Raw genomic sequence first — 17,691 nt, forward strand, 5'->3', positions numbered from 1 at the left:
ATTGCATGTGATAGTCTATCATGCAATAAAGTGAAACCCCATGATTGCATTCAGACTGACTTCCCATTGTCCGAAATTGTGTGTGGTAGTCTATCACGCAATAAGGTTAAACCCCATGATTGCATTCGGATTACCATTGATTATACTTCCAAGTTCCCTTGTCTGATAAACTCCAAAGTCTGGTACCTACTTATATAACAGTGTTTGTGAGCTCATCTCTCCCTTATACTGTCTAGTTTCCATTGTCATTTTTCTCTTGTCCTTACTTCCCAGCATAGCCAACGCTATCATTAGACAGAGTGAGACAAATGCCTCAGACAGGAGAGGTACTATAACTCTAAGACAGATAGAGAGAGGGGGGTGCAAATGACATTTTCTTGCTTCAATGTATCTTGGAATTAAAAAAGAAACCTACTGAAGTGTGGGAATAAAATGTTGCAGTTAGAAAATAGTCTGAGATAGCAGAAATGACATTTAGATTTTTTTAAAAAAAATACTTCTATAGATGATAGCAAAAAATACTGCACCATCTTAATACATTTACTCTATGTGTAGCAACCTGGAAATTGTTTTCTTTTCCACTGTTTGTCATGCGAGAAGTACTGCAGGAACGCTTTCATGTATTTTCATTCACAAACACACAACTCATTCCTTCCTGGAGTTCACTCCAACCAGGAAAAGGAAAGATGGCTCTCTCATTCATGATGTACTGCTGCTTCCCAGTGGCCAAGGGCTGCAATAACAAAATAAGTGATTTCAGCTGCGGGGGAAATCCATAACCAAACTCAATAAGCAATTACAGGGGGGTAGGCGAGAGGATAGAAACAAAATTTGTTGAGTTGCATTTCCAAGCCCTAAGAAGAGGACAAACACACTCTCTAACATTTCACGGATGAAATCTGGGACATGGGAGGCCAAAAAACATAGGAGTGTGGTCAAGATGGAATAGTGATTAATGGGGATGAATATGCAAGTTAGGAGAAGTTGCAACAGCTTGCTTTTGCCTCAGTTATGGTTAGGTAAATTTTTGATGTTCATGATCACTACTTTGTCTCAATTTCAACACTATTGTTATGATCATAACTCACCTCCCAACCTATTTTACCAGGCATTAGCTGCATAGGGGAAAGAGGCTCATTCTGCCAATGATCAGTACAGTTGGATTATGTTTCCATTAGATGTGAAGGGGTCAGGCCATGAGAAGTTATTTTAAGTACTTAGTTAAATATAAGATGATGCAGAATTCTAGCCATAGTCTCTTGTGGAAATGGTGGCACATGTCAACAACTAAGAGTTCCAATTTAACCTGAAAAATGTATATACACATACATATAATCCTTTATTATTATGTGTGACATAAAATTGGCAGTGAGGCCATTACCAGGTCCCTTTGCTAATAATATGTCCCATGTTATTGTTGTTAACTGCTGCTAAGTTGACAACTTATGGCAACCCCATAAATGAGAGACCTCCAAGTCACACTGTCTTCAACAGCCCTATTCAAGTCTTGCAGACCCAGACACTCCTATGTTTTGGCGCATGGCTTTCTTGATTAAGTCTATCCATTTGGAATATGATCTTCCTCTTTTCTGATTATTTTCTGCCTTTCCAAGCATTATTGTCTTTTCTACTATACCTTCTCATAATGCCTTCTCATGATGTGTCCAAAGCACAACAGTCTCCATTTAATTATCTTGACTTCTCAGGAATGTTCAGGCTTGATTTACTCTAGGACCTGATTATTTATCTCTTTACCAGTCCACAGCATCCACAGAACTCTTCTCCAGCACCACATTTCAAATGAGTTTATTCTCTTTCTGTCAGCTTTCCCTGTTCAGCTTTCACAACCATACATAGAAATTGGAAATACAATAGCATGGACAATCCTAACTTTAGTATTCAGTGATATATCTTTACACTTCTGGATTTTGTCTGGTTCCTTCGCAGCTGCCCTTCTAATTTCTAGTCTGATGATTTCTTTACTGTTGTCTCCCTTCTAATGATTGCTTAATGACATATTGTATCTAAGCGTAAATTGTTAGGAAACAGGTATCACAGCATGTGAGGGCCAGTGTGGCATGTGTGGTTTGAGAGTTGGACTATGATTCTGGAGACCAGGGTTCAATTCCCGGCTTGGCCATGAAACCCACTGGTAACCTTGGACACATCACAGTCTCTCATCCTCAGACGATGACAATGGCAAACCTCTTCTGAAGAAACTTGCCTGTGATAGGATCGTCTTAGGGTTGCCATAAGTCAGAAATGACTTGAAGGCACACAACAATAAAATCACACCATGTAAAACTCTCATTTTCCCCTGCAGAGGGCACTCTCGTACCCTCAATACTTCATATCTTAGCAAGGCAAATGTTTAAAGTGACTCAGATGTTTGATCTCATTTTGCTTGCCCTGGAGGATTCTCACCCTACCCAACAGGGAGCTACCCACGATTTCCCTTCTCCTTCAACATCAGGACATTGCACAAACCCCAGTGAGTGGGGTAAAAGCCAACCTGCCAACTGAAAGACCTGAAACTCCAAGCCCTGAAGCCCATCATTAAACCTCTGACCACACCATGAGTTGTCTAGAAACCTCAAAGCAGGGTGAGGGTTGATGTGAGCATCAGGGAGCCCTATCTGCTTCACATCTGGGTAACTGAAACACATGACCTCAATTCATAAAGCATATAACTAGCCTAGGTTCATCTGATAGTTCAGGATGTGGTTAGATGTGATGGCTCCAGAATCCAACCTGGGGCTTTCTCGTCTGTCTTGAGAGCAGGCAATTTCCATCATGAATGAGCAGGAAATTCTCCCCAGACCTATATTTCTACCGTTGAAGTCATTTATTTCAATCCTTTTATTGAGGATTATCTCTGGACTTAATTTTTATTTTGTTTAGCAGTTAGGAAAGTTAAAGTGTGTTTATCCTCAAAAGGTAACAAAGGAGTGAACAATAAATCCATTTTATAAATTATCAGACAACAGCAAAATGAAATAAAAAATAAAATGCAGTGATAGAACAAAGCTAAAGGCCATGAGAATACAATAGAAACAAAATTAAAAATAGGTTTAAACAGTCATAAAAATATAATAAAATACAGTAGGCTGAATAAATTAACAGTGCAAACAGGAAAGATTTGACCTGAAATCTAGGTGTCTATATGGTTGGTCTGAGCTGAATCTTTATGGGGAGGCCATTCACAGAACATAGAACTTGCAGTGGCACTTGGTAAAAAATAATTTGTTCCATTATTGGTCCCATCCTTTTTCAGGTAGTTACATGTTACATTATATATTTACAACAGAGAGAAAGCAACATGTTATATTAAATGTGTTATATCTGTCATGGGAAAGATTAAGGGAAATCTGCTTCTACCATGTGTTGGCATGTCCTACACTCCTCTCACTGGATATGGGATTTCATAATTAATATCTAGCATTGGGCATGGTGATGTATGAGCAGTTTATGAGCTTATTGTTACCCTACCCTAGCCACTGTGTTTTATACAATCTGAAGAGATTGACTTCAAGGGGCAACCCTGCATTCAGTGCATTAAAGTAATGGGGGATTGTGATGACATGAAACATGGAAGCCAGGTGTCTTGTCTAAACTGGTAAAAAGTACTCTGTGATGCTGAAGGTTCTTGTATCTCATATGCGAATAAGCACTCTGAAGCTCCAAACCTGATCACTTGGGGGAGTGCAACCACTTCTGCAACAGGCTGAACATCACTTGCCTACTATCATCTCACTAATGTCATCTCTCTTGTCTGGATTCAACTTCTGTTTATTGGTCTCAGTGATTGCTAGTGGTTTCTATATCAGTGGGGTCATGAACAGCATTGCCAATTTTTGGAAAATTCCCTGAAATCCAGGGAATTTAATTAATTTCTTTCCGGGGATTTGGGATTTTGGTAAAACATTCCGGGGAATATCTTCGAGGCTTGTTGGCAACACTGGTCATGAATCTCCTCTGGGTTTTAGTCCAGATTACAAAGCAGCAATTGAACCAGTGGGTTGAGTACCTTAGATAGCTCCTTTCAAATTCACTGTAAAATCCAGAGGAGATTCATTACCCCACTGACATGAAAGCCACATTAGTCACTGACTGGTCCCCATCCAATTCATTATAACAGACAGAGGATAACAGAGCTATCTCGTTCTACCCTGCAGAGGACAGCATTACTCCCCAAAATGCCTCATCTGTGTGCTATTGTAAACATCTAGAGTGACTCAAGGTCTTGATCCCATTTTACCTGCCCTGGGGACTTCTCAGTCTAACCAAGAGATCCCACGATTTCCCTTGCCTCTCCTCCTGCATGAGAATATTTCACAAGCCCCAACAACAGAGTGGAGTAAAGCCAGCTGACAAGAGGGGAAACACCTTGTCCAATAGCTTATCATTAATCCTCTGACCATACCATGAGCTGTCTAGAAACCTCCGAAACAGAGGTGGGGGGGGGGGGAAGTGAGTGACAGAAAGACTATCTGCTTTACATTTGACCAGCTGGCTGGAAAACAAAAGGATTGGGGGGGAAATAAAGCCTACATTAACAAAGGATTTACATAATCTGGTACAGGTCTGTTGCCACTGCAAGGTATCCTTTAGCACACCACTGGTTAGCTGTGGCCCATCAGGAGCCCATTCAAATCACACAGTTACAGCACTATTACTGTGGAAAGAAATGGAAAAGAAAGAGGAAGAAGGTAGATCAAAGATGCCACACACAAAAACTTTACACAGATGTTTTGGTGGTGGCAGCCATCTTCCCTTCCTTGCAGAATTCTGAAATAGCTATACATCCAGGACATGGAGAAACAAATTAGTATGGCAGTCAGAAGCTATTCAACACTGGAGTAATGGAGGTAATGAAAGGTGCCACTGAGCCTTGCGCACTGGTATAGTTGAGACAGGGTTGCAAGACCCTTCTTCTGTTAGCCTATCATGTTTTACTTTTCTTTCTGAAAGTAGCTGTAATCCTCATAGTAGCTGGGGAATGACATGGTTTTCCTGCCCACCATATGTTAGTGCAAGCTATCCCAACTGTAAAGTGAAGTGTTTAAAGGAGGTTATTAAGACTCTTTAACATTATAAAATTCCTGAAAGAGATGAGAAATGCTAAAACTAGTTTGTTAGTATGGATCAAAACAGATGCTTTTATTTTTGGAGCTTCCTTGGTGACCTGGCCAGTGGCAGCTGGCAGTCTCCATGTCAGGGGGATGGTGAGTCCACTCCAGGTGTTAATCTGAACTTAAAAGAGCTATCCAATATCTAATCTGCACTACAGAAGTCATGCAGTTTGATGCCACATTAACTGCCCTGGCTCATTGCTATGGAATTCTGTGATTGTAGTTTTGGGAGATATTTAGCCTTCTCTGTCAGAGAGCTCTAGTGCCACAACAAATTACAAATCCTGGGATTCCATAGGATAGAAGCATGGCAGTTAAATCGGTATTAAATTGCATTACTTCTTCAGTGCCAATTAGACCCAAGTTGCTGCTTCTATTTCAGTGATTGGGTTCAGCTTGACTAGCTTCTTTAAGTATAAAGTGAAACTGAAAGTAGAGTCACTGTCCCACTGTTTTGGAAGCTGCAACTGGACCTGGGTATGGAGACAGTCAGGACAAGTGACTCCAGTTCAAAATGTATGACTACATCATTGGCTTTAGGCCTGCTTCTTTTTCAGCCTAAACTACTGTGCCTCATGGGATTTTTGTAAGATGACATGCATCTTCTTGAGCTCTTTGGAAATAATACAAGATGTATATATATAAAATGTACCTGCTGAACACTGAACTGAGAGGTGCACAACCCATTGTTCGTTAGAGTCTCTTGATTTGTGGTTCATTTCCTACCCCTGTAAGATCGATGTTGTAACAGGAAGGAAAATGAACCTGACATAGATTGCTGTGTATCATTCATCAGGTATCTGTTTCTGAATTTTGTCATGGTGCCTGAAGAGCAAAAGGAAGCCTCGTTTGGGAAATCAGGAGGGGGAAAAACAACAATAAATTACACAATACTCAAGCAACAGGAAATAGAAAGCAGTGAATTAAGAAATACCTATGTAATGGCATTGATGCAACAAGAAGAAGTGATAAATAAGAGCTGTCAAAAGTGGCAAAACTGGGGCAGAAATAAGGTAAATCTTGATGAGGAATAAAGTCCTGGATCATTCATGCCTGTTTGTCAACCCTACATTACTTATTTACAAATGAATAACTAAGTAATGTTTTCTGGTCACCCAAGCTACCTTCACAACCAGCATCCATAGTGAGTAGTTGAGCTCTGTTCAGCTGGCAGTTAGAGTCCAAGAGGAGGATGTTTCCATCCCCTTCCAGACAGTGACTAAGGATTCAATAAGGAATTGCAGTGGGGTCCTTGTCGCAGCCTCACTCACTGGTGTAAATGTTATTTTCCTGCACTGTATGTTGGTGCAAGCTATCCCAATTGTAAGGTGAAGTGTTTTAAGGATAATATTTTAAGGATGGGTCTTGAAAAGGCAATTAAGATTCTTTAACATGATTAAAACATTATTTATTTATTTATTGTTTATTATGGTACAGTGAACTCTTGTTATACGCTGGGGTTTGGTTCCAAGATCCCCCGTGTATAACAAAATCGGTGTATGCTCAAGTGCCATTAAATAAAATGACATAGCAAAATGTCAAAAAATCAAGGTTTGATATTTGAAATTTAGACTTTTTTTGAACATTTTCAAACCGTGGATGCTTGAATCCGTGTATAAGAAATCTGTGTATAAGAAGAGCCAACTGTATTTATACCCCGCTCTTCAGCCCTAAAGGCTATCAGAGCGGCTTACAATTCTTATTTTTAATCAGACAGTTCCCTGCCCTCAGGCTTACAGTCTAAAAAGACACGACACAAAAGGAGAAGGGAATCGTAGTGGGGAAGGAGATCTAGTCCAGCAGTTCTTCTCTCCCTCTGAGGCCTGGACCATCGTAGATGGACTGGAGGGAGGGAGGGCTCTTCTTCTTAAGGATAGGCCCGATGACGTTGGGCCTGTCTTTTCACTCCCTCCCAGGCCAGATGGTGTCAGACGCCATGAAGAGAGGGCTCTATCGCTTAATGCAGTAGCTGGCAGTTAAGACAGGCTTGGAGGGCATTTAGAAGTGTGACAATCCTGCCATGATCATGAATGCATAATCTTACCAAATATGGAGCAGTTATGGATTGGCAACTGTAGGTTAAAAATCTATCGCTGCAGTACAAATTGTCAGACTATATAAAAAAACAAAAACTCAGGAATTTTTATATAAACACCTGGAAATTTCTCTGTGTAATGCTTCTGTAGTGGTCTGTTACACCAGCATAGCATGCTATTTGAAACTATATGTAGCAGTGGTATGGGGTCTGCAGGGTGAGCCCATAGTTTCTCCTCCTGACACAGAGTCAGAGATGCCATCCCCTCCCATCTTCACAATGCCCTTGGGCCATTTTACTGCTGCTGCCACACTAGTCCCATGGCCACCATCCCAGACACTGGCACAATTATTCCAACAAACAGGACTGCAGCCAAAATCTCACTTCAGATATAAGGTTCTTGCTGAGTCTTCCCCTTAGGGTTGGGTGAATTTTTGACAAGTGAGTGTATTATCCTTCCCTGAATGTGCAGCAGCTCCTGCCACTGGTCGAAATTCAGTGATGACACCACCTGTAGGGGACACTGGAGTCCATAGATATTGGATCATGTGACTGATCTAAAGACAAAGGTCAAAATCCTGCATGACACACACTTAGTTGTGCATAACTGCTCCATGTGCACACCTCCATGCTTCTCTCTTAAGTCTCATAGGGCTATTACTATGCCTATTGAATAGCCATAGAGAAGGAAGAGAAAGAAAATTACATACCAGTTATGACTGACTATCATCACCTCTGCTCTCTACCTCCTCCCCCAGCAGGGCTAAGTAACTGTCGGGGAGGAAGGTTTTGAAGAGGTGCAAAGAGCTAAAGAATTGTTCCTTGCACCCCATTCAGAATAGGATACACATCACATAAACCACAAATATGTCACTAATAAGATTAGAAACAAAAATTATTAAGAAAAATCCCAAACTTAGTAAAATGGCATGTTATCATTGAATCCCAAAGTACTGTATCTGTAACTTTTTTCTTTTTTCTTCCACTCCAGTTCTTTTTTTTTCACATATTAAAATCTCAGTGAGGACAAGTGTGAACATTTGGGTATGTTAATCAGTACTGCACACTCCTTCCTTCACAAGAGTTGGTCTCTAAAGTAAGGTCATATGAGGCAAGTAACAGACAAAGGTAAAGTGCCAGTCACAATTCTATTATTGTTATGAGTTATAAAGGTGGAGATTAGTGTAAAGCTATGATGGACCCTCAGACACTTGCTTGTTCCCTTAGATCAATGGATGAGTAGATAAGGAAATGTTTTCAGAAGCACAGGCAAGGCTGCATTGCAGAAGTGTGACTAGAACATGATTGCACCAACATGGTTAGACACATATTTTACTGTCCTCTGTTCAAAACAGGTTCTTTGGCTCATACTGAACCCTTGGAGGTAACAGAACGGTCAGAAACATACAACAGAAGAAGGTATGCTTAATTTCTAAAATATGATACGTCAGAAGTCAAGCCTACCTAGAAGTACTTTCCAGGGCTCTTGAGGTGTGTCTGCTTAATAGGGAACACTACATGTTCGAAAATGTAATGGGGAAAAAATAGTGGAGTTTGGCCCAAGGCAAGGGTGAGGAACTTGTGGCACTCCAAATGCTGTTGGAATACAGTTCCCTTGATACTTCCTCATTGGCTAAATTGGCAAGGGTTGGTGAGAGTTGTAGTTCAACAACATCTGGATAGACATACAAAAAGGTCCCTAGAACTGTCATCCAGAAGGAGAGACTTCTACCTTGCCTTTACCCAGTTACATTCAAAAGAATCCAGAATCCACATGGTCAGTGCTGATTGTCATGCCCAGAGGTGTAATTGATATGGCCTCCAGATGTTGTTGAACAATCATATCAGCATGTTTCATCATCTTCAGTTCTGGCTAGGGCTGCAATCCTGCATGGTTCAGGACAGCGCAGTGAGTTTGCATACAAACCTACATTCAGTTCAGCCATATACCACCACCACCCAACTTACTGGACAATTTCTGAAGCCTCCTACACCACCATTCCTTGCTTTATAGGGAGTGGGAAGGATTGCAGAAGGATTGCTTGGGGGTTGGGATCCCTAGACCAGAACTCAGCAGTAGCCCTGTGCCCACTAGATAATTGTTTTCAGCAACAAGTCATGTTTTTGTTGGGATTTTTTTTTACAAAATTCCTGAGAGTTCAGGGACCCTGGGCTCCCCCAAAGGCCACTAGCCACAGAATTCCTATCCCTTCTCTAAGCATTTGGTTTTTTAGAAAAGAAGGAAGAAAGAAACATCAGTTTCTCTGTACTATAAACCAGTAGTAGCTCAGTTAACATGAAGTAGGCTGCAGCCAACAGTCATAAAAAGATAATATGCATCTCCTATTTCAGTTGCTGCATTGCAGGGGCTCTCATTTTCTGTTCAGGGGGATGAATCACACTGTCAGCTCTTGTGATGTCACCTTTGTCCTGGTTGCATACAACTCAGTACTTACAATGCAGCGACAGATATTTCCCTCAGTGAATCACCTATCATCTGTTTACTGGAGAACAGTCATGAGGACTTCATTCTTAAGCTCTTTCCACACCCAGGGCTTACACACTCATCTTTCCACATAGACCCACTGCCAGCTGAACAGGTGTAACTATTCAAAGGACTGAATCACTTGAAACAGTCCAAGGGCTGAGGTATCTCACTGGAATTCGTATAATTTTTCTTTTCTCTCTGGTAGAAAATAAGCAGCAAAAATAAGGTACACAATACACAGAATGGATTCTCAGTGGCTGTTTTAATCTATTCATAAAATATTTTTCAGTATCTGTGTTTCATTCCTCCAGCTGAAGTTCTGGATAATAAAAATGGGGCTCAGTAAAGATTTGAGAATAGCCATTTATTCACTTTCTCAAACAGGTGTCTTTCCCAGTCCTGTGACTACAAATCTAAAGCAAGCATAATATGTGACTTAAGATGTGGGGAACTGAAGCCATGAACTTTAGTGTGCCAAGTGCATGCTTGCTATGTAGAACTGAGAACAAATGGCTCCTTCAGCCCCACTGTCCATTCAAGAACACTGAAACAGTGACGAATTTCACTCCAATGGGCAAAATTGGGGGAATCACCTTCTTGTGATAGCTGCCCTTTCCCATAAGATCTCACAATTATGCTGCAGGTTTCATTTCTGGATTCATTGTTTTACTTAATGGTTTGCCACGATCACGCAATTGAACTAAAAATAAAAATCAATACAGATTGAAAAGCATTGGTTAGGGCAGGGAAGCAGAGTTATGAAGGCTGGCATGCAGAAGACAGAGGCCAGGACAAAAGCAGCACTATCACACTTTTGAATAGCTGTGCGATAATGAGTGTCCCCAACCTGGTATGTTTGTGTTTCCTACACAAATGCTATTTGGGTGCTTTAAGAGCCTGGTGTGATAAAGTCCTTACTATCTGGAGAGGTATTTCTGGAAAGTGTGCATATATGTGTGTATGTAGGAGGGAAGCATTGCGCTGAATTTTTTTATTATTTTTTATTTTATTTTTTGAATTTGGATAATTAAGAAAGACTATTTAGGCTATTGAGTGTAGACAAAGGATTTGAAATTATTTTCCCACCCAAAAATTTACCAGTTGGAAACACAGGCCTAGATTCTGTTTGATGCTGATGGAGCTCAGCCACATCAGCATTCTTCCATTGAAAATCCAGAAGAGTCCAGGATGGCAATGGCTGTATGTTGGACAATGTACTCCCTGAATATCACATGGCAAACCTTTTGGTAAAGAGGCAGAATTGCAGCCAGGCATCATCTGACTGCCATTGTATAGCCTCGGGCAAAACATTATGCAAAGTAATACTGGCTGTTTCCTTACACAATCTTGGAAAATGTACGTATACTGATGTAACTCCTAGTTCCAGCAACATATAAGAAGATTCTAGCCATCAGGTGGGGTCCCTGAAGCATAAAGAACAATAGGTTTGCCAGATGTATCCACTATAATACTAGATTTTTAAAGAGAAAATAGTAATCCCTTTTAAAGATAAAATAGGGCTAATGACTTACAGTGAGGCATTCACTGGGGTTATAATTTAATGCAAGATTTCCCATTTTCCATCCTAGAATCAAACACAGACCTGAATGCCATCTACAGTCAGAAATCCATGCATGTCCAAGTTTGCACTGCCATTTGCAGAAGAAAAGAAAATGTGAAGAGGAAAATGAATACATTTCAAAATTGTGTGCTGACATATTTTAAATCAGTGAATAGATGCATGCCAAGTAAAGGCAAAACAGTCACATATTTTGAAAATAGAAGCAAAAACCTAAACATTTTGAGGAAATAAGTTCAAAAATAAGGCTTAATTTATGCACTAGAAGGGGGAAAGAATCGATTTAGTACAAAAGCAGTTCTTCCCCCTGTCCATTTCCATCCCGGTTCAATGTCTGTTAGCATAAGAAAAGAAATTCTGCGTAAATCATGGATTGCTCCTTAGTTTGCTATCTTTAGCATCTGCACATAAATGCCAAAATAAGAAAGAAAGAGAGACAAGCATGTGTTAGGAGAGTCATACTAAAGACAATAATTCATTTCTTTTTTTAAAAAAAGTTGATTTTGGATATTCATTGCAACATAAATGAGGGAGAGAAATGAGGTCAAACACATCAGGGAAATGAATTTCATGAAGACAAATTGCTTGAACATACATTCATAAGACCCAGTGATGGCCACAGACTTCCACCTTAGTGATGCAGCAAATCTATTCTAATTTTCAGTCTAAATTTTAAAAGAGTTACCCAAGGTGTTACATTAGGTCCATTGCTTTGGAGATCTCTTTTAAAATGCTTACATAAAAATGTAACATAATGTGAGTTTGCAAGACATGAGCTCTTGGAGGTCTCTCAATTATAGGGTTGCCCTAAGATGAAGCTAACTGGGCAGCATATAACAAGAACAAAAAAATATGACAGTTCTGTTCTTGATAATCCAAATTTCCTGGTTCAATCTCAAAATAAATAGAAATTTGTTCACAGCAAGCCCCCCCCCCTTTTTTTTAACATTGCCATTGTCATAACTCCATGTATGTTGCTAACAATTGCCAATATTCTATGTTGGCTACCTAGTAACATATTTGTAACTTAGGGGCTGTACAGACAGCCCGGTAAGGGGCAAGTCTGTGCTGCCCCTGGAAGCACTGGATTGGGGCCACAGTAACTGCACATCACATACGTCATCATGGCGGCCCCCATGTGGATGGGAGGCCCCCATGATGATGGCAGCAGCACATTCTAGGGTTCCAGACCATGCAATTGCTGCACTGTCCAGAACCCTAGAATCAGCAACGCCACACCGCTTCATGCCTGTCTGTACCGGGCCTATGTAATGTCTCCTGGCCTGAACCCCCAAGGTGAGGTAGGAAGAAGAAGATGACTTTTCCAGCCCCATCCCACCAGTGAGCGAGGGTGTCACAAGGAACTGCAACAGAGATCCTGCTTCTGATTGTCTTCTGATTAAATAAAATAAAAAAAGAAATTGTCACAGCCTGGGAGGGTGCTGGAAATGTCATCTTCTTTGTGCCCTGATCAGCAGCTGAACAGACCTCTTTTGCCCAACACAGCTGCTGGCTTTTAAGATGGGCCTGTGAGGAGGCATTTGTATAGTTTTACTAAAGATGGAGCAATTGGATCCATAATTCTAAGTTAAGAATCCATAACTGCAATACAGAATTCCAGCCATGATTACTATTTTGCTCCTGTTTGAAATGTTATATTTGTTGTTCTAGCTCCAGAATATAAACTAGTCTGAAAATTAAGGAGATGTCTCTGGAGTAGAGAGAACTAGCATTGTAATGGATGCAAAAGACACAGTGATTTTGGCTTGGAGATGTTGCTTTTGGAAATTACAGCTCCCAGAATCCCTCTGCCATTGTGGCCACATTGACTAGATGATTCTGAAAGTTCTTCTCCCAAAAAGTAATGTTTGCAAACTTTGTGATGATTGGATTGCCCCTGAACTACATAGAGTGACAGATGGTGACTTCTATGTCAGTCAAATGGTGACCCTGCTTCATTTTTTTTCATATTTAAAGGTGCTATCCAAGGTGATGATTCTCAAAGTTGGTTCAGCACTTTGATTAACTCCTGTAAAGTTCAGAGTAGATTCCCCACTCCACTAACATGGAAGTCACTGGCCACCATTGCAATCAGAGATGTAAAGGCCAAGGAAGAAATTGAAGGGAAGGGGGAAATTTTTTCCATTCTATCACCCATAAAAACTTTCCCCCCAGTATTTGTGTTCTAGGTCTTCACATCCCTATGAGCAATAGAGTTAGGAAGAGGGAAATGGTGAAGCCTGGAAGGAAGAAGGCAGAAGTGTCAAACTGCATCTATCCAGCAGGTTTCGTAACATTCCCAGAAGGCAGACACCCATATGTGGCACTCTTCCCAGTCTTGAATACGCCCTCTTGAGATATGTATATATATGTATCCAAAGCTGGGGCTGCACAGATAATAGAGGGTGCTACTGGGTGTTTCTAATTTTGGGAGAGTGCCATCTTCTACCTCTACCTTGCCACCAAAAAAGAAGAAAGCAGCAGCAATATGGGGCACCAAGGACAAGCACTGGGTGAAAAAAGAAGATTCGTGGAATTGGTTTTTCTAGTATACCTGCAAATATTGATGGGTAAGTGGTGTGTTTGTTGAATAATCAAATTTCCTTACTAGTAGAAGGCATGACAGACCTAGCTTCACCATGCAGCTATTAGAAGTCCAGCTTACCAGAGGCTAAAAAAGAGACATTGTTGTAAATTTCAAAAGTCCCTAACTAGCTGACCTCTGGGGTTTCTGGGGATTGTAGTACACAAAAGTAACTTTGCCATGTTCAATTGGATTAAAGGAGGAGGCTCACTGGCATATGAGAAGGCACTCTGTCTACATTGCCTTGAAATATGAGAATGGCATTAGGGCACACCAGGGTGCTGATCTGTGCGACATGGTTGGTGTCCATGTTCCGCTGTAGGTCTCAGCTTATCAAAGCATCTCACTCTTCTGGCATGATGACTGAGTGATAGAATATGTGTCCCCAGTAAATGTCTACTAACTTTTCATAGTTCTTGTCTGGTTCAAACTGCTTGAGAGTCCCCAAACCATGTTGTTTGAAATGAAGGGGAAACCACTTAAGCTACTTAACTGCAAGAGCTTAATGACCACACCAAATAATTTTTTTAAAAATAACATTTCTAAGTTCTGGTATTGGGTGAAAGGCCTGCACACAGGACTTCTTGAAATTTATTTATACTTTTCTAAAACAAATCTGCGAAAGAGCTCAAATCTATTCAATGTGTGGCAAGGACATTGAATGTTTTATTTCCTAAAACTAGTTAATCCAGATTCAGATGTAAAAAATGGTTCAGATATAAGGTGTTAAATTTCCAGTCAAAGTATGAAGTTCCTAGATTACAATTTTCAAGCATGGTGGAAATAAACAAGACTTTTAAACAACTGTTATTTCCTAAAACCAGGGATGGTAAAGTATCCGTGTTTTTCTTTAAGAGTGCATTTAGGGACATAGTCTGAAGTAATCTGATAATTAAATACCTGACTTGCCTTTCTTCACTTAATTTTCACCATGAAAATATAGACTTGAAAATCAGGATGATGAGACAAGCTTTTAATGCTTTGTTGTTGATTTAAATGTATTGCCCAAATCAAGAAAGGTACACATTTTTTTAAAACAGCAAGATTTCTTAAAACAGCAATGGAATAGTTTTCTCTGTTTTTCAGTCCTGGAATAGTTCCGAATCAGATTCCTGGGATTTAAAAAAGGGATTGAAAAACAGGAGTCCTCATGGACCCATTTTGAGAGATTAAGCAATGCTGGGTACATTTCAGTTTGGTATCCAATAAAATATAGTGCTGGATACATTTCAGGAGTTTATCACATGCAATTTTAACACTAACCAGGGCACGGGACGGGATGGGATTGGACTGGAATGGATTAAAATTGATTATACTGCATGCAAAATTGCTGCTGCACTGCCACCCAACCATCACCCGCCCTGATGCATAGGGAGAGGCGGGATAAAAAGAATTATTATTATTATTATTATTATTATTATTATTATTATTATTATTAATTATTGCATGTTCTCCAGCAGTGCTCTGGCGGCTGATTTTGGTGCTACAGAAAGCTTCCGCAATATCAAAATTGGCCACCAGAGCACTGCTGGTGATGGCCGGGTGGCAGCACAACAGCAATTTTGGGTGCAGTAAAATCAGTTTTAACCCATTCCAGCCTGATCCCATCCTGTAACCAAGTCAGCATTAAAATTGCATGCAATAAACTCTCAGTTTGGCATCCAATTAGATGTGCTTTTGGGGAGCAGCATTAAAAGATGCTGGAAGAAAATCCTGTATCCTTACAGACAAGATCATACTTGGATCATCCATTCACAGTGATCACAAACCATAAGATCAGTTCTCATTATGACATGACTCCTGCTTCTACGTCCCATTATTATTACATTACTACTATTCTGACTATTTTCTCTCCTCACTTTAGGTACCCAGCCAAGTTCTGCCAACAAAGGTGAGTGCAATTCATATTACCCTAATCTGACACATTATTAGAGAGGTTGTGCCATCAAATACCGCAAAAGAGGACATGTTCTGGAGAAGTAGAATGGGAATAGGAGTAGTTATTTACTCACACCTTGAAAAGAGAATTAAAAGGATTTGTGCCCTAAAAACAAAATATCATCTACAACAAATGTATTGTCCTAGTATGAATCTTTTTGTAGGCAAAATGGCACCCTTCATTGATAAAAGGGTTTAGCAAATTTGAAGAAGCCATAGAAGTGTCCATTTTTAAAGACTATTTTAAATAAGTTTTATGATCCATAACACAACATATATAATAAAACTTTACAGAATATCTGAATTTTCTCCAATTCAGAGTTAAACAATTCTCCTTATCAAATTGAAAACTTCTCCCCATCATCATGTTCCTTGCCTGTATAATATATAACCAAAATGTTTGTACATAGGGGCACTCCCACCACATATGATGTTCCTTTTTGATCACATCCATGCCAACAATTTGGAGAATTTTTTTTATCATTGCTATCTGAAGTGGAGTTTTATACCATTTGCTGATCAACCTTCATTGATGTTCTCTTACCTTTATATTTTTAATTTTAGTTATCTGAGAGAGCCAAAATATTAAATCTTCAATATTTAGATCTTTCTCCCATATACTCACCAGACCTTCCTTTATACTAAATTGTTTCTCCAAAAGAAATTTGTAAACCTTTCCTATTAACCCCTTTTCTCCCCTGATCCTTCTTTTTAATATATCCTCAAATTATGATGTACTGTCACCTGCCATAGAAGTGTCCTTAGCGAGAATACTTTGCAGTACAACATTTTGTTCCAGGCCCCTCGTTGTATTAGTTAAAATCATTTTTAGAAGAAAAAAAAGAGAGCACTGCTGAATCATACAAATATCCATATTTTCCAGACATCAGCATTCTACAATGATCAAATGCCTCTGGCAGCATAAATTCTTCCATCTTCCCTGCTGTCTCTTACTCCAGAGTATGACTGCTCCATCTAAGCAGCAGAACTAATAGCCATGAATGGGCCTATCCTAATAAAATACCTCTTCTTCAGTATGTGGAAAGCAGGGTTTTCTGAACCGGATCGTAGGAGGGAAAGATTCCCAAAATGGAGAATGGCCTTGGCAGGTCAGCATCAAGCTGAATGGGCAACACCACTGCGGAGGCTCCCTCATCACCAATCAGTGGGTTCTCACAGCCTCACATTGTTTTAAATTGTGAGTATGAACTTGTTAGTTAAAGGTAAAGGTATTCCCCTTTGACAAGGTTGCCAAGTTGCGTCCAACTGTAGGGGGCAGTGCTCATCGGTGTTACTAAGCTGAAGAGCCAGTGTTGTCAAAGACAACTCTGTGATCATGTGGCCAGCATGACTGCACAGAACGCTGTTTACCTTCCCACCAAAGTGGTACCTATTTATCTACTTGCATTTGCATGCTTTCAAACTGCTAGGCTGACAGAAACTGCTAAGTTGGCATGAAACAGATAGGTTGGCATGAACTTGTTACCTTCTAAGTATTATTTGATCCTCCTGGCCATCATGTGCACATTATTTCTACAGTGTAGATGTACCCTAAGACACCCTTCTGTGGGTACCCCTTACCCATCATATGTTTGTGACAACTGGAAAAGCGAGGTTAGCGGTGGCTCTGTAATTTTGTAATGCTTCTCGTCAGAGCTGTTTGGCTGCCAACTAGCTTCAGCACCAAGATAAAAACTTTTTAATCAACTGAGCAGTTACTAGCTACTGTTTCATTTTAATATCATTGCTTACTTTGGCTGGCATCCTGTTGGGATGTTAAGTCATTGTAAATCAACTTACGCAAAGTTGAATTGCTTCATTGTACAACAATTGTATGTATCAAGCCCACATGACACTATGGGACATCTTGCACAGTGCTCCTTTCTGTATTATTGTACTGTAATTTACTAGCACAGTTGTGTATCATGTCAGCAA

General features: G+C 40.1%; 1 protein-coding gene across 1 annotated transcript in view; it reads left to right on the forward strand.

Moving 5' to 3' along the window:
- The first annotated feature begins 13,722 nt into the window (after window positions 1-13,722).
- The window catches only part of LOC121933784 (serine protease 27-like), a 9,535-nt gene continuing 5,566 nt past the window's right edge, over window positions 13,723-17,691 (forward strand). The window contains exons 1-3 of the mRNA XM_042473772.1: window positions 13,723-13,804; window positions 15,683-15,709; window positions 16,792-16,954. Of these exons, the coding sequence (XP_042329706.1) occupies window positions 13,723-13,804; window positions 15,683-15,709; window positions 16,792-16,954 (272 nt within the window). The remainder of the gene's footprint in view (window positions 13,805-15,682; window positions 15,710-16,791; window positions 16,955-17,691) is intronic.

This window comes from Sceloporus undulatus, chromosome 6 (assembly GCF_019175285.1).
Source record: "Sceloporus undulatus isolate JIND9_A2432 ecotype Alabama chromosome 6, SceUnd_v1.1, whole genome shotgun sequence".
In the NCBI taxonomy this organism is placed as follows: Eukaryota; Metazoa; Chordata; class Lepidosauria; order Squamata; family Phrynosomatidae; genus Sceloporus; species Sceloporus undulatus.